Source organism: Pogoniulus pusillus, chromosome 2, assembly GCF_015220805.1.
Source record: "Pogoniulus pusillus isolate bPogPus1 chromosome 2, bPogPus1.pri, whole genome shotgun sequence".
Lineage (NCBI taxonomy): Eukaryota > Metazoa > Chordata > Aves > Piciformes > Lybiidae > Pogoniulus > Pogoniulus pusillus.
In genome coordinates, this window is record NC_087265.1 from 32993464 (window position 1) to 33020999 (window position 27536).

Genomic DNA, 27536 nt, shown 5'->3' on the forward strand with positions numbered 1-27536 from the left:
GGGGGCGGGCTGGGATCACAAAGAAGATCACATTTTTTAGGCATTTGCAAATAAAAGTCTAATTTTTGTAATAAGCTGTAAAAATTGTAACCACTTTGGAGGGGGGGGACACTATGTGGCTGTTTTTTACGTTGTAGAAACTTCTTTTAAATCAGCGTTTTTGAGACAAACGTGAGTCATCTATCTGTGTACTTATAAGAGGAAGCACAGTAAATACCCTCCCCTCCCCCCCCAACCAGGCTTTGGCAGCCCTTCAGACGTGGCTGTAAAGCACCATAGGAACACAGGATGTCTTCAGCCTAGCACCGTTAGTCCATGCGACCCATTGAGTTGCTTTCATCTCTCTGCGTGCATTCTTTTTGTTTCATTTGCAGCCAGGGAGGTGCTCGTTGCCTGTTTTCAGATGCACAGGTACCGTTTTGAACCAGGAGATGTAGCTGCTGCCCACTGTGCTTCATCCCACCTGGGTGCTGCAGGACGTCTCTGGAAGAAGCTGGAGGTTTGGGGCCCAGGAGATGCCTTCTTGGGAGATGAAGCAGGAGGATGGTGAGAGTGGCTCACCCTGCTGTGGCAGCAAACTCTCCAGGTGCCCCTGCTCTAGGCAAGAGGCCAGGAAGGGGGAGGGAATTGTTGCTGTCATACATCCCTTCAAACACAAAAAGAAGGAAAAAAAAACGAAGGAAAAAAGATAATAGTTCTGATTTGTGATCTGAGCTTAATTAAGGTGATCCAGATGGGCCATGTGGCTCAACTCTCATTGCCGTTGATTTCAGAGGGTTTGGAGTGGGGCTTCTCAAGGCTCCTCCAGCCCAGTTTAACTTGTCAATGCTCTTTACTATAAACCTGGTGCCAACAAGCTAAATATTTGTGGCACCAAGTGCCCAAATATTTTCCCTGCTCATTTTATAGCCAAGTCTTACAAATGACCTCCCTTCTTCCTCCTGTGCCCCAGATTTCATGTATTTTACATGGGAGAGTAATAGTTTTGCACAGAAGGATTATTTTAAATGCAGTCTCCTTATAGTGAAATGCTGCTGGCTCAGAAATTTAATTGTTAAAGGACGATTTTATTTCAGCTTAGTGTGGAAAAGAAAAAAGGCAACTAAACAAAAGAATGGGAAAGGCATGCAGCAGATCATGCAAGCACGGCAGCCTCAGGAGGAATGGCCTCCTTTCCTCTTCCCAAAAGCACATCTCCAGAAACTATTCCTCTTGACAGAAGTAAGTAGCACCTTAAATTTCTCCTGGGGGGTTTAAGGAATGCCCTATGCAACTTAATGTAGCACAGAGACTGAGTCCATCAGCAGCCACATTCCCTTTCTTTCCTAGGGTGCTCTCAGCACAGTTTCCTGTGCATGAGCAGGGACCTGCAGTGCAATAAGGAATGGAGGAGTGCAGGAATGTGTGAAGTCAGAGGGACAGGTTTCCCCTGGGGTTTTACCCAATTCTTGGCTTTCACCGTTCTCCTGGCAAGGTCCAGAGCTCTGCAGAAGGACCACACTGGTGACCCTCGAGGGCGTAAGCAGCAAGCAAGGTCAGAACAATGAGCTTCCTGTGTTTCAGGGATGTCCCTGTGGAATTCCAGCTTTTCTTGTAGGTTTGATTCTGTGAGTTTTTTACGCCCCCTCCCCCGGCCCTCGTGTTTTCTGTCTACCTCAGATACTCTCTGTATCCAGCTTAACATTTCAGCAGCAGCCTAGAACACGCACGCCCCGCTCAGCTCACTGATGGTGTGCACACTCCCTGAGTCCCATGGGGCACAGCTGGCATGTTTCAGGGCCCATTTGCTAACTGCTGCATTAATTTGTCATTCTCCATGGTCCAAAATTCAGTTCCTCCTCACTGGGTATATGTCCTTCAGATGCCTTCTGCCCACTAAATGTCAAGTCTGTCTCCAAACCTTGTGTCTGGGCTTTTCATCACCACCCTTAGTGCAGTAACTGGTTATTGTACTTTCTGCTTGATGTTTCTTCTCTTTTTTAAAGAAAAAAAAAATCAGGAAAATAATACTCTGATTAAAGCTGTTATTATTCCAGTGATCCTGAGTAGACATCATCTGCTGTTGTCTGTTCGTCTCAAAGCAGCTTGGGTGCGTGGGATTACTTTAATGGGTTTTCACCGCGCGCGTGACGCGTTCCTCACAGTACATTTCCACACCTAGAGCCGGCAGTCCTCTGAGACTGATCTCAATCTGATCCTCCTTCCCTGGGCCTTTCCATCCCTGCCCTCTGTTGGGGGGAACGTCACTGGAAAGCCGTCACTCCCAAGCTGCTGCGTGTGATTGAGCACTAGGTAAGAAAGTTTGTGAAGCAAGTGAGATTTGGTTGCAGGATTTGTTTTGGTACAGGGATGTTTTTCTGCTGCTTCTCTGAATGCAGAAAATGTCCTTGGATTTAGTCTGGGCAATTGTGGTCCTTCTGATATGAATGGAGTTGAACTTTCAAGCTGTGAAGGCGAAATAGTTATCGGGCTGTGGCTTTAGTTTGCAGAGGTAAAGAGGCACTCTGGTTTGATTTCATTCTTGGAAAATGCATCTTGTAGCCTGGTGTGGCAAAGCATGTTTGGGCTGCTGAGCCAGGACCGCCGTGTCTTGGGTTGTGAAGCAAGTGGGAAGGTGAGCAGGCAAGGATGGGCTAAGACCTTGCTTGTCACCCGTTGCTCCATTCTTGCCTGGGTGGATGTGATTTTGTCCTCTCCTGAGAGTCCCCATCCCTGGAGGTCTTTAAGGCCAGGCTGGATGTAGCTCTGAGCAACCTGATCTAGTGTGAGGTGTCCCTGCCCATGGCAGGGGGGTTGGAACGGGATGATCCTTGAGGTCCCTTGACAATTCTAGGTTTCTATGATTCTATGAATTTTGGTTTCTCCGTGTGAGGAAGATACTCTAACTAATGCATGGAGCTGGGTACAAGTCTCCACCAATCCCAAGTCATCTGGCTCATGGAAAGAGGCTGGAAACTGCATAATGTGACTTGATTTCCAAAGCAAAACAAAGGTCTAGCTTAGGAGCTGTGTGGCCTCCACCATAAGAAAGATGTGGACCTGCTAGAGTGGGCCACAAACATGACCAGAGAGCTGTAATACTTCCGTTATGAGGACAAGCTGAGAGATTTGGTGGTGTTCAGCCTGAAGAAAAGCTACAGGGAGATCTTATTGTGGCTTTCCAGTACTTCAGGGGGGGCTGTGAGAAAAATGGAGAGGGGTGGCTGTTTTAAACTGAAAGAGGGTAGATAAAACTTAGATCTTAACAAGTAGTTATTTACTGTGAGAGTGGTGAGACACTGGAAAAGGTTGTGCAGAGAATGGAAATGTTCAAGGCCAGGTAGGATGAGCCATTGAGCAATTTGATGTGGCAGAAGATGTCCCTTTTCAACCCAGGGGATTAGAACTAGATGACTGAGGTCTGTTGTGACCCAAACTGCTCTATGATTATATGAGAAACGAGCAGCGATAACAATGAGGAGTTTTTGGAAGTCGTGAGCAAAGGAAGGTATCAAGTACCCATTTGCACTGTCAAAGGGAATGTGCTAACAAGTCTTTCTACCAGGGATGATGAACCAGGAGTCAGCTGTTGGCTCTCCACTTGTCTCTTGATCTCAGAGTGATAGATGTAGTGCTGGCATGCTTCTCCCTTCTGGGCTTCTTTTGGCCTTTGCTGCATAGTCTCCTCTTGGTTGAGTAGGCAGATCTGTGGCTGTCATAGGATTTGGACTATGGTTCAAACACCACCCAGGCTCTGGGGGCTTCAGTCAATTGATGATCACATTTGAGGCCCCTTAGAGCAGGGTGAGCATCGCTGCAGCCCAAGAGCTTGCCATGGCTATTGAAGAGCAGCTCTGTTGTAGCAAGCATTTGGGCTTTAAAACTGTGCATTTGGGGCACCTGTACCTCCAGCACAGGTATGCCTAGCAAGAAAGCAAGTAAGGAACACACATGAGATGATGTCGCAGTGGTGGTTTCTAAATCGTTTCTGAACTACCTGCATGGTTTCTGCTGGGGCTATTGGTCCCCACTAGTGCAGGTTCACCACTAGGATGGATGGGAATGGGGCCCCACCACAAATGCTTTGCTGTGTCCCTCCACACTCCTATGTGGCCTGGGTGAGAAGGGCACCAACTAGCTGATTTAGGCAGTTCCTCATTAACCGCCTTCACTGCTGAGAGACTCCCTCTAATATATCAACTTCAAAGAAAGGATTTGGCTTTTTTTCCTAAGGCAAATCAAGAGAATGAACTGCTTCAGCACAGGTCACCTTGCAGAGATGCCTTGGCACCATTTTCTCCTCTACTTCAGCCATCAGAACTGAATGATCATCTTGTATCTGCTCAGCTCAGCATTAAGTGACTGAAGAAAGGTATGTCAAAAGGGGAGAAGGAAAAGTCACCTCTGTACTATTGGTGTCTGTACAAAAAAGTGGCTGTACCTTTAATTTTTGCATTGTCCTCAGCAGCTTTGAGTCTCTGGGTGCCCAGTGCAGTTTGCAATGAAAACTTGTCAATGATTAAAGACCCTGGAGGTCTCTGGGCAGCTGGTTTTATCCCTAGAAATCCCTGCTGAAAATCAGTTGCTTTGCAGCCTTCGCAGCTGTTAATTAAATGCTTGTAGTGGATTATCTGCTGCTAGGACACTCCTGTCTTGCAATATGAGAAGCTGGTCATGAATGCTTAGAGGAGTTGGTTAAAGGGCTGCTCCTAGGTCTTCCATGGCCAGTTTCTTTTGCCTTCACAGGGCTGTCCCTTGCATCCACCCTCCTCTGATGGAGGAGACCTGTGGAGACCTGATGGTTTGCTTTGTGGAAATCTGTGGCAGAAGACAGCCTCAGTGAGGATCTTGGACTTACTTAACTTTTGCCAAGTTGGACTTGGACTCCTGCTCTGGGTGCTTGGCTTCACCAGCATCCCAGTCACATCTGTCTCAGCTGTCCCATTCCAGGTTTGAGTTTCCTTGTCTGCTGGATCCTTGCAACCATTTCATCTTAATAACCCAAGACATCTTAATCAGGCCTGATCCCTTATCAAAAATGGACTTGGACTGTAAAGTAAGAGAGATGATGATCATGCCTGGAAATGACCTTCTCAAGCCTCCTGTCAAAAGCCTTTTTGATACCAGGCTTTTCATGAGGCATCCCATGGGGCTTACCTCTTCACAATTTAGTAAGCCTAAACCATTGGTGAAATTCAGGGGTTTCCAAACAACGAATGACAAACTTGTGCTCTTTTATTATAATGGGAGGGAAAAAGGTAGAATATAAAGTCAAATTCCCCAAGGCTGTGCATAGGGGAGCCTGGCCCAAAACCAGGAGAGTATCACTTGTTGATCAGACAGTTCTGCAAGGGATGACTGCTTGATTTGGAGTGGAAGGACCCTACACGAAAAGGAAGGAGCCTCTGGCTGGGAAGAGGAAGGTGGTGTTTTTGTTACTATGTAACAGACTCACTTGACGTCAGGAGTATTGCTGGTTGTGGTTTCCCCTTCCTTCCCTTGCCCATCACCAAATCTGTCCCACAGCATCCCTCATGACACTTAAATCATCTCAAATCCACTTCTCCAAGTAGCCAAGACCAACCATTTGTGGCCAAAACTCAGGGGACAGCCCCCCCCAGTCTCTTCAGCAGCCTCCAGAAGATAACAAACCTTGGGTTCCTGCCCTGCTTTGATTACTCCCCACTGAACGTTAATTAAAGCTTCCAGCAGATGCTTTGTGAAGCCTCGTTCAGCACTGAGCCACTGGGATGCAGTTGGGTGCTTTCCTGGGAGAAAGAGACGAGCTGAAGAGAGAAGCTTGGTAACCAGTGCAGCTTGCTTGGATCGGCCCTAGCAAAGAGGGAGACCATGGCCCCCCACCAAGGTAATGTAGGCTGGTAGCATTTCAGGGAAGAACTCTGCTCCATTTGTTGAGGCAGGGTTTTGAAGAGCGATCGGGTGGCAAGGTAAGCCACCCCATGTCTGGCTGGGAGAGACTTAGGATTTGCTGCTGCCTGAGCAGCCCGTGCTGATGGCTTGCTTTTATCACTCTAAGCAATCACATCTGATCTATGAAACCTTTCACCCCTCCTTAATAGAAAGGGAATTGATGCTGAGAGCACTTGATAGTACCTGTCAAAGCAGAATCACAGGGCAGCAGTGTTTTACATGATGCTTAGCAGCGCCTGCCCACCGTAGGCAGGACAGGAGTTTGCTCTAGGAAGGATGAGTTAGGAGATGGCATCATCTCTCCTGGTAATACTGGCATCCTCGGACAGCAAGGAAATGTTTACAGGTGGAGATTTCATCATCTTGTTTTTTATCTAAGCCTGGTTCAGTCCCAGTAGCCTGTGATACCAACACCAGCAGGGTCATGGACTGAGCCCAGCTGCCACAGGGCTTTAAGGTGGCTCACAGAACTTGAAGCTGAAACAGTTTGCTCCTCTCTGGGCTCAGGAGGCCACATTTCTCCACTGGGTGGGAGAGACAGTCCTGCAGTTTGTCCCTGGTTCACTTCGGCAGTTGCTTTTGCACAGGTTTCATTATGCTTACCTATAAATAACTCCTAAAACACCATCACTGCAGGTGATAATTAATTGGAGAGCTGCGTGGGCACTCCAGCTGAAAGTGTCTGGCTTGTTGCTGTCAGCTTCCCCCAGGGGAATACAGGGGACAGGAGCTGGCCAACGTTGTGGCAAGTCATGGGATGGGACAGCTCCAGTCCTAAGCCCCAGGTTCACCTACTGGGATGCTGCATGCATAGCACTAGAGGGTTTGGCAGGCGCCGAGCCGTGCTGTGAGGCAGCCTCAGCAGCTTCCCCTGGGGACTGTGAGGGGCTGCACAGTGCTGTTCCCCAGCATTACTCCTGCACTGCTCCCCAGGCTTTCAGGGAGGAGGGCAGGGCTCTGGACCATGGCAGTCATCACACTAGCAATCCTGAAGCAACTTTGTGTGTGGACACGTTTGTGGTTTTGGGGCTTTTTATGGCTGGGGGTTTTATTTGCTTGTGGTTGGGGGGGTTGCTGCTGATGTAGTTTTTTATTGTTTGTTTCTTTGTTTTGGTTTAATGAGACTGATGCTGCTCCTGGCAGGTCAGCACACCTCTGGAAAATGGGTTCACATGCTGCACTTGATTATGTCAAGCTTTCAGTGTTTTTTCCATGATGAGGCTGAAAGGGAGGCTGGGAGCTCTTCTGTAGCCCCCCAAACTGGAGTCCTGGCTAGCTTCTGGCAGCACTATTTATTTTCTAAAAAGCTACCCAAAAGATAACTCTTTAAAAAAATCAAGTTAAGTAATTGCAGATATGAGTATGAGCATCTGGGTGAGGATGAGGATGCACAGGGTGAGGCAGTGCTGGTGACATATCTGCAGGTGTCTGGCCCTAGGAGCCCCACCAAGGTAGGAGAAGGAAGTAGAGCACTGCTTTCCAGGCTGCTGCTGTCTCTTGTTCTGTCCTTGAATAACGAGCCTATGTCTCAGTTTGTCCTGCAAGTGGCTCCCCACTGAGCATTGTGTCCCTTTGAGCCAAGGGTCTTCTTGAATTCGTGCACTAGTGGGGGTGGAGGAGCCTAAAAGTCACCTATGGCTGCCACGGTAATGGAAAAATCTTGCCTTTCCCCTTGTAAACTGAAGGGCTGGGGTGAGGCTGCAGAAACCCTGTGACTGCAGAGAAAGTGCCAGCAATTGCTCTCATTTCCCGCAGCCCAGCTGGTGGGGAGCAGTCAGAGGTGCCAACTGCATCCTGCTAGTGGAGCCAGGGCTGCTGTGCCTCCCAGGACACCCTCCACCTCAAAGTCAAAGAGGCTCTCACCTACGTTCTGAAGCCAGAGGGGTCCAAGGAGCACCAGAAGAGCCACCATCTTGCTCTGTGGGGTTTTTTTGTTTGCTTGCTTGCTTTCTTCTCAGTTTTAGTCTGTGGCAAGCTTGGGTGTTAAAATCCAGGCAAAAATGTCCCCAGGTGGGAGTTAAAGGCAGCGGCTCTCCTCTATATCTACACCTCAAAGAGGTGCTACCTTGGTGCGCAGCACCTGTCCTTTCTCCCAGGGCAGCACAGGGATCTTGGCTGCTGCCTTCTGGCAGGTATTTAAAGTAGAGTTTTGGAGATTTTGCTGGAAAACCTCAGGCTGCAGTGCCTGAAGCCCTGGGACAATGTAGAGCCTGTGCAGCTGTTTGAGGAGCCAGGGCTGGCCCTGCCTCAATTTCCCCTTTTGGGAGATGACTCGGTTTCAGCTTTGTTGCTTAGAAATGCACCATGGCCAACGACTTCCCCTTCTCCCAGTAAGGCAAGCAGGAGTTTATGGCTCTTTGCCCTACTTAAAGAGCAGCCATGGCTTTGTAAGTCACCTAATTAAGGGGCAATAAGAGGCCCTGGTGCCTGCACATTAACTCTTCCCTTGCGGAGGTGCAGCGAAACTGCAGCCCCTCCAAATCTCTCCTTTACACTGAAGCTGCTTCTCCCATGCACTTTGTCTCCACATTTACTCTGAAAATCATCTCCTGTGCAGCGGGATCCCTGTTTCTGAAGCACAGGTGGATAAACAAGTCATTATCCACTTCCACCGACCTACTCGGGCTGGCTCGGTGGAGAAGGGTGCCCAGTTCCTTGCTCCCTTCTGTTAGTGATAGTGTAGTGTCCTCTGCTGGCACAGCTGAAGCTGGACATCACTGAGATCTCTCTCTCCTCATTCCTCGGATGAGCTGAGGGAAAATAAAGAGCAGGGTAAACTAGTCAAGGCTAAGGAGAGTATCACAGTATCACCAAGGTTGGAAGAGACCTCACAGATCATCAGGTCCAACCCTTTACCACAGAGCTCAAGACTAGACCATGGCACCAAGTGCCACGTCCAATCCTGCCTTGAACAGCTCCAGGGACGGCGACTCCACCACCTCCCCAGGCAGCCCATTCCAGTGTCCAATGACTCTCTCAGTGAAGAACTTTCTCCTCACCTCCAGCCTAAATCTCCCCTGGCGCAGCCTGAGGCTGTGTCCTCTCGTTCTGGTGCTGGCCACCTGAGAGAAGAGAGCAACCTCCTCCTGGCCACAACCACCTCTCAGGTAGTTGTAGACAGCAAGAAGGTCACCCCTGAGCCTCCTCTTCTCCAGGCCTCTCCTCACAGGGCTTGTGCTCAAGGCCTCTCCCCAGCCTTGTTGCCCTTCTCTGGACACGCTCAAGTATCTCAATGTCCCTCCTAAACTGGGGGGCCCAGAACTGAACACCGTACTCAAGGTGTGGTCTAACCAGTGCAGAGTACAGGGGCAGAATGACCTCCCTGCTCCTGCTGACCACACTATTCCTGATGCAGGCCAGAATGCCACTGGCTCTCTTGGCCACCTGGGCAGACTGCTGGCTCATGTTCAGGCAGGTATCAATCAGCACCCCCAGATCCCTCTCTGTCTGGCTGCTCTCCAGCCACTCCGACCCCAGCCTGTATCTCTGCATGGGGTTGCTGTGGCCAAAGTGCAGCACCCTGCACTTGGAGCTATTGAACCCCATCCCATTGGACTCTGCCCATCTGTCCAGGCGGTCAAGGTCCCGCTGCAGGGCCCTCCTGCCCTCCAACCCAGCCACATCTGCCCCCAGCTTAGTGTCATCTGCAAACTTGCTGATGACTGACTCCATGCCCTCATCCAGATCATCTATGAAGATGTTAAAGAGGATGGGGCCCAGCACTGATCCTTGAGGGACACCGCTAGTGACAGCCGCCAGCTGGATGTGGCACCATTCACCACCACTCTCTGGGATCATCCCTCCAGCCAGTTCCTAACCCAGTTCCTTATCCAACCCCATGAGTGAAGGGAAAAGGAAGAGGATAGGTGGTCTCTGCTGCTGTTTCGCTTTGGCTCTGTTACAGCTCTTTCCAAACTGATACAAAAGCAATAGAATGGGCGTTCTGGTTCTTCTTCTCTTTCAGCTGCTTTGTTTTCACCTATACAGGAGGCTTGTGTTGGAAGAATCCCACCCTCAAACAGCTGCAGCCAGGATTGTTTTTCTCTCTGTTAATCTGCTCTGAAATACATGTGGGTTTTTTTTTCCCCACCTTGTCCATGCAGAGCATGTCACTGGATTGATCCAGAGGCTGTTTGCAACTGCTGGAAATTGGCCCCATGCTCAGAGATGACTGAAACCACTGCAGTTGGTGGTGTGATGGGTGCTGCAAGGTCTCTCTGGATCTCATTTCCAGAAGTACAGATGTGCTGCTGTCACCTGGCTCCAGCCAGGACCCACAGGAGTGGCACAGATTTCACTTCAGGAACAGGAGGAGCCATGAAAGTCATTAAGAGCAGGTCAGCTTTTATGTGATGCGGGCACTCTCCGCTTTGTCTCAAAGAAGAGTCTCCTCCTGTTTTCCAGAGGCAGGACAAGGAGAAGGAAAAGCAGATTGTTGATGAAAAGCAACAGTCAGCATTGGGCCTGGAGAGGCTGCAGGAGGTGTGGATGCACACAGATATCAGGCATTGCAGCCGGGACAGGCTGAACAGCAGAGAGGCTCTCTTCTGCAACTTTACAGCTTTCACCCAACTACCTGCTTATATCAACCAGCAATAGAAAACAGCACCAGGTACTCATCAGGAGGCCTCTGCTGCCATCATGTGCCAGCATCCCCCAGCCTGTTTTGAGCCCTCAGCATTAACTTACGTTTAAGGTCTCTTCTGGCTTTGTCTGTATCTAGTAGTGGGGACTGTGGCAGCCTCGAACTGTGAAAATGATCAGAGGGCTGAAGCCAGCTCTACTGTAAGGAAAGGCTGAAAGTGTTGAGATTGTCCTGTCCGTAACCTTGGGGTTGTTCAGGAGGAAACCTTACTGTGGCTTTTCAGTAGTTCAACGAGGACTGTAAGAAAATGGGGAGTGACTCTTTGTCAGGGAGTGTAGTGGCAGGATACAGTTTTTAAACTGGAAGAGGGTAGATTTAGATTAGATATTAGGAAGAAATTCTTTCCTGTGAGGGTGGTGGGACACTGGCCCAGGTTGCTCAGGGAGGCAATAGAAGCCCCATCCCTGGAAACATTCCAGGTTTGGTTGGATGGAGCCCTGAGCAACTGGGTCTAGTTGAAGATGTCCCAAATCACTGCAGGGGATCAGACTAGATGACTTTTAAAGGTCCCTTTCAACCCAAGCCTTTCTATGTAACCTCAGCAAGCACTGAGTCATCAAGCAGTGAGAGGAAAACACTGAGAACTGGCTTTTGTACAGTAAGGTGGCTTTCACACCATGAGGCATTGACTCTTTCCCTTCTTCAGCTCTCCTTCCTCTGACTCATCAAGCATCCAGCCTTGTGTGTCTCAAGTCAGAAAACACAAGAGCCATTGTTGTTAATATTGGGGATTTATTTAAGGGGCTGGGGTTTGCATCTTTACCAGAACACCATTTACAAATAGGATTTCAGTTGGATTTTGTAAACATTGCTTGCAAACGCCTCATCACCTAACCAGGTAAGATCTAGTACTAGCACTCTGCCTGATGGAGAACTTGGGTGAAGCACCCGTGGGTTTATAACCACTTCTCTGTCAAAAAAACTAATTTTGCTCAGGATGTCGTAAACACAAAACCCATTTAAGATGTGTTGCATGAGCCAGGCTAGGCACACATGCTGTCAGTGTGTAATACTTACCCATCCTATAACCAAGATTTTAAAGTGCTTGATAAACCTGTCTTACACCATAGCAAATGGCTCCCTAAAGCTCTCGTGGCAAAGTCTTATGAAATCTCAATATAGCTCCATTGCATACAGATGTTGAAATGAAAAAAAGGCACCATGTACACCAAGGCATGAAGCCTTGAACTTCACAGTAATACCTTCCCAAGTGACTGAATTACTCCTACACAAATTATTTTTAACAACAGATTCCTAATTAAAGGCAAAAATTATATCAGTGAATCAACCCCTCCCACAGTGCTAGTTTAAAGGAACTGTTATTATTTTAGTGAAAGTTGAGTTGTTCCCTGAGCCTTCTGGTCTTATCTCCTACCACTGGTTTCATCTGCTAGTGGGACTTTGCTTTGGCTGGCTTCCTTGTTCTTCCCTTTTTAAAGCAGCACCTGCGGCAGCAGAACAGGCAGCACTTCAGAGAAATGAAGAGGGAGAGCAGCACAACCACGAGGAGGAAGGCGATGACATCCAGGGAGTGGTACTGGATCCAGTTCAGGTCGTGAGCTGCAGGTCGCAGGTGCGGGGCCCCTTTGTGTCTCATTACAAACTCCACCCAGTGCACAGCCAGGTCCAGGGGGTGGATGGGTCTGTCGAGGTGAAGATCGGAGAGGCGCTTGATGTTCTCTTTGTACCTGTCAAGAGAAGATGTTGGGTATTTTCAGGGACTTGTGACTTCAGAAGTCCCCAGAAAAAAGGAATGCGGTGTCAGTTGTCTGATGGTCCAGTGGGAACTTCTCTGATGGTGTTTCCCCACTGCTACTACCCCATGAAAGGAATAATGGCAAAGTTGTGGAACAGAAAATCACTGTTCTCAATGACTGAATAAAACAAACAAACCCAAAACCCAAGGAGGAAAGATATTAGACAACAAGAAAAGGAAAAAAAACTTAATTTAAGCTGTCAGCAGAGTCTCTGGGGTGAAAGTATCTGCCTGAAATGTGAGACTGGGTACAGAAGAACCATCCAGCTTTTCAAGATCAAGATGCATTATTGCATTGTTGTTGGTTTTGTTGCTGTTGCTGCTATTATTGCTATAAAAAACAGCACTAGGGAGCAGTAGCAATAAGGTGCCCATCCTCAGAAACGTGATGTGGGAGAGGGATGACAAGGACTGAGAAGCCCCAGTGACAGTGGGAGTGGGGAAGAGGAGGGTATTCTTAAAGCTCCTCTTTGCTGTGGTGCCTGAAAAGACCTTGGGCATGAAGATTTGCAATACTGTGATGTCTAGCATGGTTTTCTGTGCCGTGTCAGTGTACCCTTGCATGTTCCTCCTGCTCTGCATGGGAATTGTCCAGCTTGCTGAGCCAGGTAGCAGCTGAATATGCTAATACAGCTCATTATGAGCACTAAGAAGGGGGAAATGATTGAGAAAACTAGTCTATAAAATAAGTGATTGATAACAGCTGTGCTTATACTCCCTGATAGCTGGGAAACAATGCTTTCTGACACAGCACAAGCCTCTAGACTATACAGAGGCACTGCCATTTGTATCCTTCCTCCTGCTGCTGTGTAAACAGCACCTCTAGGCAACTCTCATGCAAAGCAAATTATCCAGGCAGCTGAGTCTTTCAACTCTTTCAGGCTCCCCATTGACTCATGTCACCACTGATTTGGTGACACCTCCCTTCACAGGTTGCTTTTTCTACCACCTTGTGTCAAAGCCCATGACATCACTGCCTGGCAAATTTGACTTCCAGCAGGTGACACATCTTTTTTCAGTTTGTTTTCCTCTACTGCATTTACACCTCATCTTCTCTAATGCCCACATCCTCTCAGTCAGTTCTGGTCACCTGAAAATTATAATTTCAGGCAGTGAGGAGGATGGTGCTGCTACAGGGACAAGACAAGGTTAACCCAGGGCAAGCATCAGCTCCTGGATGATGTAACTTTGATACAAGAAGAGATTAACATTCTGTTAAGCTGGAAGATAGCATGCTGCTGTTACATAACAGTAGAAGGAGCAAGGCTGTGTTTCTATTACTGACTTTTTGTCATTAATAACTGCTTTCAGGGCAGTGGATATGTCCTTTGACGTCATTTCAAGTATATTCAGTGTCAGTCCTGCTTCCCGTGACTCCACTCGCTTGGCGTTGTCCATCTGGTCTCCAAACAAAGGCATCAGGACCATTGGCACTGCATTGCATATGCCCTCATAAACACCATGTGAGCCTCCATGGGTAATAAAGGCACGAGTCTTGGGGTGAGCTGTGGAGAAAAGACAGACTTGCTTAGCTATTTGCTTTATTAAGTCCCAGTAACACATGCCTGGGGAATAACTTGCACCAAAATGGCACTGGTAGGTATAAATCAAGAACTTTGGGTTGTCATGTGCATCATTATTTATGGATAGATTTAGGGCTGTAGAGAACAGGACATGACCAGGGATTCAATGAATCTTGGGTTGTAGAACTGTCTTGGTTTGAGTAATCTCTGGAAAGCCTTGGATGATGAAGGGGACACAGTCTCAAGTTGTGCCGGGGAAAGGCTGGATGTTAGGAGGAAGTTCTTCCCAGAGAGAGTGATTGGCATTGGAATGGGCTGCCCAGGGAGGTGGTGGAGGCACCGTCCCTGGAGGTGTTCAAGAAAAGCCTGGATGAGGCACTTAGTGCCATGGTCTAGTTGACTGGATAGGGCTGGGAGATAGGTTGGACTGGCTGATCTTGGAGGTCTCTTCCAACCTGGTTGATTCTATGAAGGGAGCCTACAAAAAAAAGCTGGGGAGGGACTCTTTAGGATATCAGGGAGTGACAGGAGTAGAGGGAATGGAGTGAAGCTGGAGGTGGGGAGATTCAGACTTGATGTGAGGAGGAAGTTGTTCAGCATGAGTGGTGAGAGCCTGAAATGGGTTGCCCAGGGAGGTGGTTGAGGCCCCATCCCTGGAGGTGTTTAAGGCCAGGCTGCATGGGCCTCTGGCCAGCCTGATCTAGGGTAAGGTGTCCCTGCCCATGGTAGAGGAGTTGGAACTGGGTGATCCTCGTGGTCCCTTCCAACCCTGACTATTTCTATGATCCTCTAAAGGTGCTCAGATGTTTAGGATGAAATCAGTTAAAGAGAATGTTACTTTTTATGCTTTTTATACTTTGCTTCCCATTTGCTAGTTTTGCAGATTTCCCATAGCCAAGTGCTGTTGTCTAACCAACAAATGCGTTCCTGCAAATGCATTTGTACCACTTGAAGAGCCTGAGACCTTTCTAGAAATGTTCTTTCAGGGACCATACTTTTTGTTTTCAGTCTAGCAGGCAAAATACAACAGAAACCCATGGCAGGGTGTTGAGACTGGCTAGTCAGAGATAAAGACCCTTGGTTTTGACAGTAAGGCTATTCAGGCATTGGAACAGCTTTCCAAACAGTGTCGCTACATAATTCAGAAATGCTGAAGTTGCAATCAGGTAAGTTTACAAAAGATGACTTCTAGTTCAAACAGCCAAGGCTGTAGGGAAGTCCTGTGACCCATGGTAATAAAGGGAATCAGCACAGACGATGCTAGCAAAGCAGCATCAGTTTAGAAGCAACATGCTGGTGTTGCTGCATGTATCTCAGACCTACCCAGAAGATCATTCTGTGGCAGCCATTTGACAAGCTTTACGTTCTTTGGCAGGTTGGGGGGTGTCTGTCCTGTGTATCGCCACAAAACCTTCCAAGAGAAGCAAACACAAAGTCAGTTCTCAGCAAGTGGCCTCTTGCTACTCCTCAGTGGGTTTGACAAGCACAGGTAAGAACTTCCATGGCACACAAACCCCATTTCACTGTGCAGAGCAGCTGGGATGGCAGTTTCTTCTAGCATCAGGGAGCAGAAGAACAGAAGGGAGCTCCAAGCACACTGGAAGCTGAAGGTTATGATGTATCATGTACTGTATTTGAAAACTATCTTGTGTTTCTGTGCTGGAAGGGGAAGAGAGGAACCATACCGTTTGAGGGACTGTTCCCAAGGCATCTGCAATTTCCATAGCTTTCTTCATTGGAATCTCAGAGACCATGGAGCCCAGCGAGAAGACAACAATGCCGTGTTCTCCAGAGGCATTCACGATAGCTTCAAATTCCTGTCAACACAAAGCATATCCTTAGTCAAGGTCCTTTCCACGCTGCACGCTGCCATTGCTGTCTCCTTCCCACAAAACCACCTGGAAAGGCAATAAAAAGAATCATCAACTCAACAAAATTATGATGAGAAAGATCTGTCCTGTATCTGAAAATGAGTCCTAGGGTGAAAATATGGGCACAGGTGGATGAACAAAGTCTTGGAGAGGTGTGAGTGCTTGCAGTATTGAAGCCTGAACTGAGATTCAGTATGAAAATGAGAAAGAATTTACTTAAAAACAGTCCCACAGCAAAGCCCACTCGCTCAGAGACAGCAGTTTCTGTGCCATAAAAAAGATGCTGTACCAATTAAGGAGATCCATTCATCATCATAGTTTCCCCAGGTGACTATGTTGTGGTTTATTTTCACATTTACTGCAAACCAGATACTCTGGGTTTAGAGCTGATGCTCCTCTTTTCAAAGCATGCAGCTGTGAGAGAGAATAAAGCTTTCCAAAAGCATTCTGACAGCAGAGAGCTCTAATTTCTAATGTCTGCATTTATTTGGTCTGCTTTGAGTATGATAATGTTGAACCACTGCCAATTTTTAAGATCTGTTTTGTTTGATTGAAATGAAAGAGGGACTAGGAGACCTGTCACTGGGATCCAAGAAGAAAAGGATTCTGATGAAGCATAGAAACAGCTGAAGGCAGCAGAAGAAATCCTGTTGAAATAGAAAAATACTTAGTAAAACCAAGGAAGGAAAAGCAAAATTGGAGGGAATTGCTGTGGGCATCAGAGTTAAATGAGTGGAATAAAATGAACTATCTGCTCTCCTAAGTCTGGCAGTTGAAATGTTATCTCTAGGATCTGAGGGGATAACTGAGACTGACCCTCTTTTATTATGCTCTGTTACATGTTTTTGTGGCTGACCCTTTGCTTGGACTGGATTCCAAACAGAAGGAGAATCTCCTGTGGGGAAACAAGGTGAAAAGTAACTCTCATTTCTGGACTTGGTTCTGTTATATGTGACTTCTCTGAAGACATGCTCTCCATTAAGGCAGTGTAGATGTCTGCTTGGGAACCCAGGGTTCTGTTCTGTATAAACTTCCATCTGGGGACTGCAAAATCCTTTCCAAGCTACAAATGAGCTTTTGGTACAAAAATATTTAGCACTCCAGATACAGTGAATGGATACAGCCGTTTCAGGGCATGTTTAGCCCTGTTTGTTTTCTGTGGGACAAATCACATCTGTTTTACTCTATACTTTCAATGTACTTGTGTGCAAAGGTCTGTCTCTCTGCTCAGAAATGCCTCTACCCTTAAGAAGCTGTTTGCAGCCCTGCTTTGGGTATAGGTGGCTCATTTCACTTAAAGCTTTTTAACCAGCAGCTGCTTGTGTCAGTGGGTGCTACACAAGGCCTTTGTCAAATACCTACAGCGGACACTCATGGAAGAAAAAGAAAAAGCACCAAGAACTTGGAGTATTTCTTAGTAGAAAGTGTCAAATATCCCATATTTGGGAAGTTTGGCACAGTCCAAGCTAAATATTATTGCAGTACAAATTTGGACAGTGTTTTACACAAATGAAGCAGATTTCTTGCTGCTTCACTGAGTGATAGGGATTTTTTTTCAGGTCTGCCACTGTCTGAAATTCCTGCAGCAGCAGTCCAGTCCTTTGCTCAAGGGTAGAAGCCTAGGATTATTTGGCCTGCTGCATTATTTTAGGTAGCACACGGCTGCAATAAAAAGAACAAAAAAAATACTGCAAGCAGGAAATAATGGAGGGAAAAAAAACCCAAAACAACAAACGTGGAAAAGGCTAGCTTGGTATACATGCTTGTCTGGGAAACAGGAGGTCTTCCCTAAATGGGAAACACCTAAACGTGTAAGGGATGCGAAGGGGCAAATTGCCTTTCTGGCGCTGTCGCCTGTTACTGTTTGTTGCTGCTTATGAGCTCCACCTCGTGGTGAAAGCAAACAGTGCAGCCATGGCTAAACGGGGGAAAAAAGGTTAACTAACCTGCGATAATGCTTTTTCCTGAGTGCAGCTTATGCCTCCGATCAAGACCATATTAGGCATTAGGGGCCTGGGGTACTCAAACACAAAGTCATATTTCATGAGCCAAATAGATGCGTGGCTGAACAGCTCAAGCACCGTTGCCTCTTGCTGGAGGAATTCTTTGATCAAATGATCGTAAGGTGAATAAAGAAAGCTGCAAGCCAGAGAACTGCTCAGGCTAGCTATGAGATTGCCCACACGCTGGAGGAATGCCATGCAGTCTGTGTAGCAAGTGGAGAATGTAGGAATGTAAGAAGGAGGATTTGGACAGAGGGTAGCATGGAAGTCCAGACCACATGGTAGTCCCCGTATGAGGTACACAGAAGGAAGGGAGAGATGTTCAGCCAATATCTGTCCACATGGGAAAAAAGGATCCATAAAGACAGCATCAAATTTCCTTTTTTCCAGGTACTCAATCAGCTCTTTGTTAGAGAGCAGACGCTTGCAGGAATCTAAGAACATGGCTGTAATATTTGCTATTTTTGAGATTTTTTCCAAGAAGGGTTGAGGTGTGAAACTCCTATAGCCCAGCTTCTTAAATTCTGCTTCCACATAATCCCTGCTGTAAGACACAGAGTACGTTTTCATGGTATAGTGCACCGATGAGTCTATCCGCAGATTTGTCTCTGGCGCAACAACCACGATTTCATGTCCTCTCTGTCCGAGCTGTTCCACAACTGGGCGCATGCTAAGCCAGTGACTGCCATCAATAGGTACAACCAAAAGCTTTCCACCTTCTGAAAGGGTCCGCAGAAGAAAGAAGAACACAACCCAGCAGGTAAGAGCATTCGATTCTGGATTTGAAGTAGCCATTTTCCTTGTTCTGTCAGCAAGGTTTTGAACGACTGCAGAAATAGCACAGGGGGCGATTCGCTTGTCGTGGGGTACTTTGTACTTTAAGAGTTTAATTGTTAACAGTCTGGGCAAAAATGTGGACAAGTCCTAACTCTGTGTAAAGGTTGAGTTTATCGTCTGTGCACACAATGAAGGCTTTAAGCAGCTGGGTAAGTTGGTAAAGTTGAAGACCTGAATTGTAGTGAGGTGGGGGTTGGTCTCTTCTCCCTACTGTCAAGTGGTAGGACAAGAGAAAATGGCCTCAAATTGCACCAGAAGAGGTTTAGACTGAATAATAGGAAAAACATTTTTACAGAGAGAGTGTTGAGGCATTGGAACAGGTTGCCCAGCAAGGTTGTGCAGTCACTGTTCCTGGAGGTGTTGAAGAAACATGTGGACGTAGCACTTTGGGACATGGTTTAATGGCCATGGTAGCCTTAGGTTGATGGTTGGACTTGATGATCTTAGAGGTCTTTTCCAACTGAAACAATTCTCCAATTCAATGAAAGTCTCAAGGGAGGCTTTCAAAAAAACTGGCAGCATGTCTCACACTGAAGGGCTGACCAGGAGTCACGAATGGGAGGTAATACCTGACCCAGCAATCACTATCTTATTAACATCCAGTTAATGATGAACTCCATGCCTTTATTTTGCCCAGATGATTGGATGCAAAGCTTGGAACAAAAATCTAACCTTTGGGTTACTTTGTGCTCTCAGAGTCTGAAGAGGGAGCAATGATTGACAGAAATCTGATACACACTGAGTTGATAACATTTACCTTCAGATTTGTTTCAATGTAGTAGCAGTTATCAAAGTGAAAGCCCTAGCCTACAGCAGTAAATGTGGTGCAAACCCAGCAATAACTTGGGCTGTCGCAACACCACGATAGTATGAGAACCTATTTGCACAACATATTGGAGAGACTTACACAAACTAGGAGGGAGAGTAGATAGCTATAATCCCAAAGGCTACTGAGTAGATAGCTATAATCCCAAAGGCTACTGATATGCTGTCCTAACATGCTCCTTAAACAAATTCAGAGGCAAAAGAACTCCCTTTACCATCTTCACTTGCATGCCCCTGGTTTGGGGATACACATTATCAAGCTCTGTGGCACAATCTAAGAGCCTGGGTGTATACAGACTTAGTTTCAAATTTCTGTTTTTCATCCTGCAGTTAATCAGCATTCCACAGCCCTTCAGAGTATTAAATCTAACGGTGCAGAACTATTTTGTCATTTACCTAGATAGAGCATTACATTGTCTAATATGATAGTGTTATACTTACAACAACCTAAGCTATGCGTAGGCAGCTACACAGCTTACATAACATCACCTAAGGTGTTCCAGAAAGAATCCCTAGAGGTGCTTGCAGTGCAAGTCTTCTGATCATCTGTCAGAGCCTGAGATTCCTACTTCCAAATCATGTCATCCTGGTATTGGATCACATATTACCTCCAGCAAAATACTACCAAGGAAGCACTTAAAGAAACAAATCTTAGTTAGATACTTGGCAATAAATACTGTAATACCCTCAACATAAACAGTGACAAACCTTTGATAGTGGCTGCTTCTGCTTGCAGTTGATGCCTCCGATGTAGACCATATTTGGCATTATTGGGCGCGGATACTCAAACACAAAGTCATATCTCATCAGCCAAATTGATGCTTTGCTAAAGAGTTCTAATACGGTTACTTCCCTGTGAAGAAACTCAGAAGCTAAGTTTTCATGTTTTGAGTAAAACAGATGGCAAAGCAAATGCTCTGAAGACCCAGTCAGGAAGTTCTTCACACGATCCGTAAATGCCATGTGATCTGAACTGGATGTGAATGTCCTTGGCACGTAAGAAGAAGGACTGGGACACTGGGCAGCTTTGTAGTCTAAGGTACATGGAAGACCACGCATGAAGTACACTGAAGGGAGAGAGAGATGCTCAGCAATAATTGGTCCACAAGGCAAGACAGGATCCGTCATAATGGCATCAAAGTTGCTGTCCTGCAGGTACTTCATTAATTCTTCATTGTGTAAGAGATGTCGACAAGTAGCAGTGTGCATTTCAGTCACTTCTGACACGTTGTTGAGAATAAATGAAATTTTTTCTAGAAGAGGAGGGTTAGCAAAACTGTATACACCAATGGAATGGTAGAATCTGTCCAGAAACTCTTGTGTGTAAGGCACAGAGTATGTTTTGATGGTGAAAGATTGTGAGCTTTTCATGAGCAAAGTGGCCTCAGGAATCACTGCAACAATTTCATGCCCCTTCTCCCAGAGTTTCTCCAGAACCATACGCATGCTGAGCCAGTGACTTCCATCCTGAGGCACAACCAAGAGCTTCCCACCTTCTGCCAGACTCCAGAAAGAAAGAAAAAGAACAAGCCCAGCACGTATCTGGTACCTCCACATGACTCTCATGGGACCGTGGCAGGAATAGAAATTAACTGCTCGTTCTTGCTTCTTCCAAGTAGTATGTGGTAGCAAAAAATCCCCAGCTGTACCTCATTTATAACCTGATGGTCTTTAAACTTTACCTCTACAAAACGTTTACTATGACAAGTTGTTGGAGTTCAATGTTTATGGACAGCGATAAATGAATTGATAAGAGTGCTGTCAAAGGCTCTAGACCGATAAAGTTATCTTGTCTGGTTCAGAACAATTATCAGTGTTTTGATTAGCAGAGGTAGCAGTTGTTTCAAGAGAGATTTTTCTGGGTCAGGGTTCTTCAAGATAATTCACTGTACATTTGCCTGTCTTGAGGCAGGTACAAGTCAGATATCAACTTCTATGGCCACTGAGCTTCTCTGAGGGCTTATAATTTAAGAAGTGTTCTGTGATACTGACATGACCTAAACACCCAATTTCCTCTCTCTCAGCTTTGCTCAGAAAGGTGCCTGGAGTTCATACTGGATGTTCTGCATGGTAAGCAGAAGCTGGCATGCTAAGCAGTGGTGTCACCAAATCCCTATTCCTGTGAACAAGAAGGGCCATAAGAGTTCATAGGCATGTGGCTAGAGCCCAAACACCTTTCTCAAAGCAATGATGCAGCAGAATACATGGTTCCTGCTCAAGCGGGCCATAAGGCTTCATAGCTGAGAGGCTACAGGACAAATGTTTGTGAAATTTCTGAAGAAAAGCTAACTTTCAAAAGAAGCAAGTAAGGCTTGGCTGCGATATGAAGCAATGGAAAAATCACACTTTTGTCCTGTGCTTAGCAAAAGAAGCAGCAAACAGTACCCAATCAAGCAGATCTCATCTGCCATTAAGATGTATTTCATGGAAAATGCAAAGGGGGATGCCAAAAGATTGCAAGCTGAACAAGAGCAATAGCTGGCTGGGGAAGAGAGGCTGTGTTCGACCCTCAACTAAGCACACCTGACTGGGGACAGCTCTGAAAAGCAGCAACAGTCTGGAAGAGTTGTCTTGGAGCAGGTAGGAGGGATGGGAAATCCGGTTCATGAAATGCCTGCCTTTGCCAAAGGCACCTGGCTGTAATAAGCACATCAAAGGGCTCACATGAAGTGTATCATAAAAAGTTTATCTTGATAGGAGTTTCTCCATGTGTCATGGTCAAAGAAGTGATTCTCATGAGCCAGCAAGAAGGACTCTAACAACTAAGAAAACGGCATTAAAGAGGAAGGTGAAACTCATCCATCAAACCAGACCCATTCTTCAGCCTGTTTAATCAAAGTGTTCTTTCTATCTGACCGTGAGGTAGTGCCAAAAGACCAAAAGCTAAAGGAGGTGGACAGAAGGTGTTCTTTTGTGCCAAGCAGAGAGGTAGCTGCAGAGCCCAGATGTGCGTTTTCATGTTTCAGCGACAGAGAGGAGAGGATCTCAGGTAAGAAGGTGGCGCAGCATTAAGTATGCCCAAAGGTGGCAGTGTACTCTCAGGTAGTTAACCTGGAGTTGCAGCTGTACTGCGACCCTGTGCTATCTTGTAAATCTGTGAAGCAGCATTAGAGAGGTAAAAAAACCCCAACCAAACCCTTAAGGCTGAGCTTAAAGCTGTGTCAGTGCGTTTGAGCAACACGCAGCAGCCTTTCACGTGTATACGAATGCAGAGGCTGAAGTCCACAAGTTCAGGCTGCTCAAAGGCAAGGGTGAAAAGAGATCATCTATCAGGAGAAAGTAAAGTACAGGCTGCCAAACGGTTGGGAAGGGTACAGTGGAGAGCCCCAGGGAAAGCCATGCTTACCTCTTTTGTAAGCCTGCAAATCCTTGCAGTCAGAATTTACCTTTTATTAACTTTTCAAATATTTTTGAACTTCAGAACAAAAAAAAAAAAAAACCACCAACCAAAAACCACCAACAACCAAAAAAAAGGCTGCTGCCTTATGTTTGGTTGGTTTTGGGGACATGGTGTGAATATATACTCCCTTTTGTTTGCTTTAAGTTTACTGCCACCTCATTTCAGGGTCAGTCACAAGTCAGGTACTGGGAGCAGCCTCCTATCAGCTCCCCTTTCACCTTTGCTACTCTTTTCAGATTTTATAGACCTCTGTCATGGGTCCTCTGCCATAGATCTTCTCACAGGTTGTACTGTGTAGTTTATTCCACCTCTGCTTTTCTAGATTGAGGGACAATTTTGTATCCTCTTCAAAACATTGCATTTTTCTGTGTCATGTAAAAATAGAAGCTATGATGTGACTCTGCAAACCACAACATATGTTTCAATACATATGAAGGAAGAAAAACAACCTACCAATCAACCAGACAAAAACAAAGATCAAAACCCACCTGAAATAATCCCAACCTTTAATTTATAAGAACAAAGTAACCTCCAATACTCACTATGTATAAGACAGGAATTGATAATTAGAATAAGGAGCATCACTGACTTGGGATATGCCAAAAGAATTCCACAAGCTGAAGAAATAGGCCAACAGAAGCCTCACAAGAGTCAGCAAAGGCAAAAGCAAAGTTATGCCACTGAGACGGGGCAGCCTCATTTCACAGGACAGGCTGCACTGCAGCTGGACCAGCAGCAGCACTACAGACAATGACCTAGGGTCTGTGTGGGCAAAGAGGTGAGTGTGAGTGAACAAACTGCCCTTGTCGCTACAGAGCTAATAGCATCTGGGCTATACAAGGAATGGAGTGCAGCCAGCAGCGTGAGAGGTGAACCTGCTCCTGCCCTCAGCACTTACGATACACCTGAAGTGTCTTGGTAAAACACAGCTATTGATGTATAGAAACACATCCAGCAAGCGCCAATGGGATGGTTAGGAACTGAGGACCAGGACATACAAATAGAGAGGAAGGTGAGTTTGCTCAGCATTGAGAAGAGAAGGCTAACCAGGAGAGTGACAGTGACAGGACAAGAGGCCACAGCCACACGCTGCAAAAGTGGAAGATTCAAAGTGTGTATAATAAAGTATTTTCACTGTCAGGTGTTCAAATTTGACAAGACATAGAATGGCACAACCTGAACTAGCTGGATCTGCTTTGGCAAGGAGATTGGCTGAGACAGCTGTAAAATCCCTTCCAGACTAAGTATTTTATGGGTCTGTGATAATTCAGAGTGGAAAGAATCCTTCTTTAGAGAAGAATGATGGGAACACGAAGGAAATCAGCAATGTCCAAGTGGAGCTCTGGATGAATAAATGCCTCCTCAAAAAAGGCTCCTTTGCACCACATCAAGAGTCCTGATGTTGATATTCTAATGTTAAAGCTGGCTTTAGGCAGGGGCATACAAGCAGTAGAGAGTTTCCCAGAGCTAAATTCCCTTAGAGCTTCACTTTCTCCATGTTTTCTCCTGTGATACTGTGATGCCTTCACTGGCAGGAGCACATCTTTGCAAAGCACAAAGAAGTTTGAAATTGTTCTGCCCACAGAAAAAGACCCTTCTTAGGAAACCTGTGTTGCAGCTTCTCAGAGTATGTAAAAGAAGCTTGCAATAACAACCAGAGAAAACAGAGTATGACCCACCTGAGATAGCTTCTTGGGAGCACAGTTTACTCCACCAACAAAAATCATGTTGGGCATCAATGGTCTTGGATAGTGGAAAACAAAGTCTAGTCTCACGAGCCAAATGGAAGCCTGGCTTAGAAGACCTGTCACAGTCACTTTCCTCTGGAGAAACTCAGAAGCCAGTTGTGCATATGGTTGAAAAACAAAATCACAGAGAAAATAGTTTGGGAGTTCAAAGAGCATATTCTTCACCCTCTGGAGAAAGTTCATGCGGTCTGTAAGGTCTGTAAATAACCTGGGGATGTAAGAAAGGGGTCTGGGACATTGAGTGGCTTCAGAATCTAAACCACATGGTATTTGCTGCAGCAAAAATACAGAAGGGAGGGAAAGATACTCAGCCACTATCTGCCCACAGGGTAGCATTGGATCTGTAAAGACAGCATCAAACTTGCTCTCCTCAAGGTAACTGAGAAGTTCCTTGTTGTGCAGCAAGTGTGTACAGGTAGAGAAAAACATGGCAGAATTATTCTTCATCAGTTCACGTGTTTTAAGAAATCTTTGTAGAAAAGGTCCTTCTTCAAATGCAGTATCACTCATTCTCCAGAAAGCATGATCCATCTCTTCCTGTGTGAAAGGGACTGGGTACATTTTCATAATTAAATTCTTTGATGGCTTTATGTGTAAATTGATCTCAGGTGCAACGACAACTATTTCATGTCCCTTCTGGCTGAGCCTGTCCAACACTTCCCTCATGCTGAGCCAATGACTCCCATCCACTGGCACCACCAGCAGCTTCCCAGCAGCAACCAAAGTGAGCATAGATGAGAGCAGAACCAAAGTCACTGTGGATGGCAGATGAGCACGAAGCACTGGGGCCATTTCTGCAGAAAGCTGGTGAGTGCCACTCAGAAAGAAAACCACTGGTGGCACTGAAGCAACAGCACCAGCTCCGTGCTTTTAAGCAATCTCTGCTACACCCTAGCTTTTGATCCTTATGGTATTTACTATGTGGTGAATGTATAATCAACTATGTGATAAAAGTCTGAGTAATGAGTCCTAAGTTCATCTCACTTCACAGGTTAGTGCTGTGTGATGAATAATGGCCGTATGTTTGTACTGGAGGAACTGTAGAGAGTGCCCCGGAAAGGGGGTAAGAGAGGAGGGCTATGATGAGACTGCATTTCTGAGTGGTTCCCTCTGGCTGAACCCTTTGCATGTGGCAGAGATATATCACATCTGCATCATCATGCAGCCTAGCAGGAGCTGCTCCTTTCCCGATGGACAAAGGCTGCCTTTCACCCTGCATCTTCCTATTTGAACATTCATCTCTGTGAGCCTTGTGAGCCCCTACTAGATGTGGAAGTGGAAGACCTGTTTAGATTGTTTCTGGAGCAAGGAGAACAATGAAGATGGAATTGTGACTCCAGCTTTCTCTGCAGGATATATCACCCAGATTAAGCAGTACTTCAGGGGAGAGCAGCTGTTTACGGACACTTTTTGAGGGAGACTCTCCAGAAAACTCTTCTGGGCCTAATTCTTGGTTCTATTTTGTCACTGGGAAAATCTTGCATTGCGTCCAGCATTTATGGACTTGTATGTGTGCTCTGGTGGCAAATTACAGTGCACATGTCCTTTATAATATGGCTGAAAAAGGAATATAAGGCTCCAAAAAGATTAGCACAACTCTCCGCACTCTCCTATGCTGCATCAGAGAAGGTGCTTCAGCAATAATTGTGTATATTGCTGTTTTCTACATCAGAAACACCCAAAGCACATCCTGCATCTAAGAGGTTAGCACAGTCACCCAGGCTGCCTCCATCCTCTCAGTGCCAGTTATGCTGCACTGTATGCTTAATATCGCACCTGCTCCATGGTCTGGGATTTTGAGCTAGCAAAGAGCTTTTAAGGACAAATGCAACAGTTTGTCCTACCACCCACAAATATTGACAATCCCTTTGCTGGGACAAAGAACTTCACTTCAAAAATTTAGAGTTTCTCTTCAATTGAGCTTAATTTAGAAGTGCAGAACTATAGATGAATACACAGAAAAGGGAAAGTTAAGAAGAAAGTCCCTTCTGCCTAAGACCATCCAACACCTCGCGCACGCTGAGCCAACTAATTCATCCACCAGCAGCTCCAGCAGCTTCCCAGCAGCAGCCAAAGTGAGCATGGACAGCCACGGAACAAGTGCTGCTGTGACTTGCAGATGAGCACTGAGCACTGGGGCCGTTTCTGCAGAAATCTGGTGAGTGCTGCTCACAAAGAGTATCCTTAGCTCCATGTTTTTAGGCAGTCTGTGCTGTGCTTTCTCTGGACGATCTTTAGACTTATTTGCTTTGTGGTAAATGTATAATCAGCAAAGATTAATTGCTAAAGTTCAGGCAATATAACAGAGAAGTAATTTAGACAACAGTTATTATGTGAAACGCCCATCCCTTTGTAGTGGAGGAACACAGGCCTGTAAGGAAATGAGGGATCCTTCAAGAAGTGATCTGCTCAAAAGGGCCACTTAACAGAGCATTAAATTTCCAAAGAAGAGTTTTTGATGTAAGAAAAATTCCTCTCCTCCTCTCAGTCCAAATCACTTTCCATTTATAAAAGATCTGGAAAAAGATTAATGCTTCACATAGGAAATGATTTGCAGAAAGTTTCACAGCTAATCCATGTGGTCAAAGACCCTGTGCTATCTTGTAAATCTGTAAAGCAGCATTAAAGAGGTAAAAAACCCCAACCAAACCCTTAAGGCTGAGTTTAAAGCTGTGTCAGTGCGTTTGAGCAACACAGCAACAGCCTTTCACGTGTATACGAATGCAGAGGCTCAAGTTGAAAAGAGATCATCTATCAGGAGAAGGTAAAGTACAGGCTGCCAAAGGATTGGGAAACCTACAGAGAATAGCCCCAATTATGGGAAGCTATGCTTACCTCTTTTGTAAGCCTACAAACCCTTGCAGTCAGAATTTACCTTTTATTAACTCTTCAAATCTTCTTGAAGTTCAGAGGTTTTGTGTACTACAAAAAAAAGCTGCTGCTCTCGAGAGGTAGATTTTTGTGTGTGTGTGTGCATAGTGTTTGCTTTGTTTTTTTAAGTTTACTGCCACCTCATTT

At 46.0% G+C, this 27536-nt stretch overlaps 2 protein-coding genes and 2 long non-coding RNA genes across 6 annotated transcripts in view; 2 read left to right on the forward strand and 2 right to left on the reverse strand.

Moving 5' to 3' along the window:
* Window positions 1-2: 2 nt before the first annotated feature.
* On the forward strand, window positions 3-6329 carry LOC135184209 (uncharacterized). The gene is made up of 3 exons (XR_010305911.1): window positions 3-2292; window positions 4213-4351; window positions 4726-6329. It is a non-coding gene; the product is annotated as an uncharacterized LOC135184209 (long non-coding RNA).
* A 4938-nt stretch (window positions 6330-11267) lies between these two features.
* LOC135184218 (UDP-glucuronosyltransferase 1A1-like) overlaps window positions 11268-27536 on the reverse strand; it is a 76108-nt gene continuing 59839 nt past the window's right edge. Inside the window, exons 1-5 of one of the 3 annotated variants that reach the window (XM_064159785.1) lie at window positions 24450-25343; window positions 15520-15651; window positions 15158-15245; window positions 13597-13816; window positions 11268-12243 (exon numbers count right to left, since the gene is read on the reverse strand). In XM_064159785.1, the coding sequence (XP_064015855.1) occupies window positions 11946-12243; window positions 13597-13816; window positions 15158-15245; window positions 15520-15651; window positions 24450-25310 (1599 nt within the window). In that variant the 5' untranslated portion in view covers window positions 25311-25343 and the 3' untranslated portion in view covers window positions 11268-11945. Of the gene's footprint in view, window positions 12244-13596; window positions 13817-15157; window positions 15246-15519; window positions 15652-17651; window positions 18393-24449; window positions 25344-27536 lie in introns of those variants that run through there. The other 2 variants (XM_064159791.1, XM_064159784.1) reach the window with 2 other exon arrangements.
* LOC135184240 (uncharacterized) lies at window positions 14714-16163 on the forward strand. Its single transcript, XR_010305935.1, has 2 exons — window positions 14714-15323; window positions 15501-16163. It is a non-coding gene; the product is annotated as an uncharacterized LOC135184240 (long non-coding RNA).
* On the reverse strand, window positions 20058-20936 carry LOC135181185 (UDP-glucuronosyltransferase 1A1-like). The gene has a single exon (XM_064154140.1). The coding sequence runs from the start codon at window positions 20934-20936 to the stop codon at window positions 20058-20060; it is 879 nt and encodes a 292-aa protein (XP_064010210.1).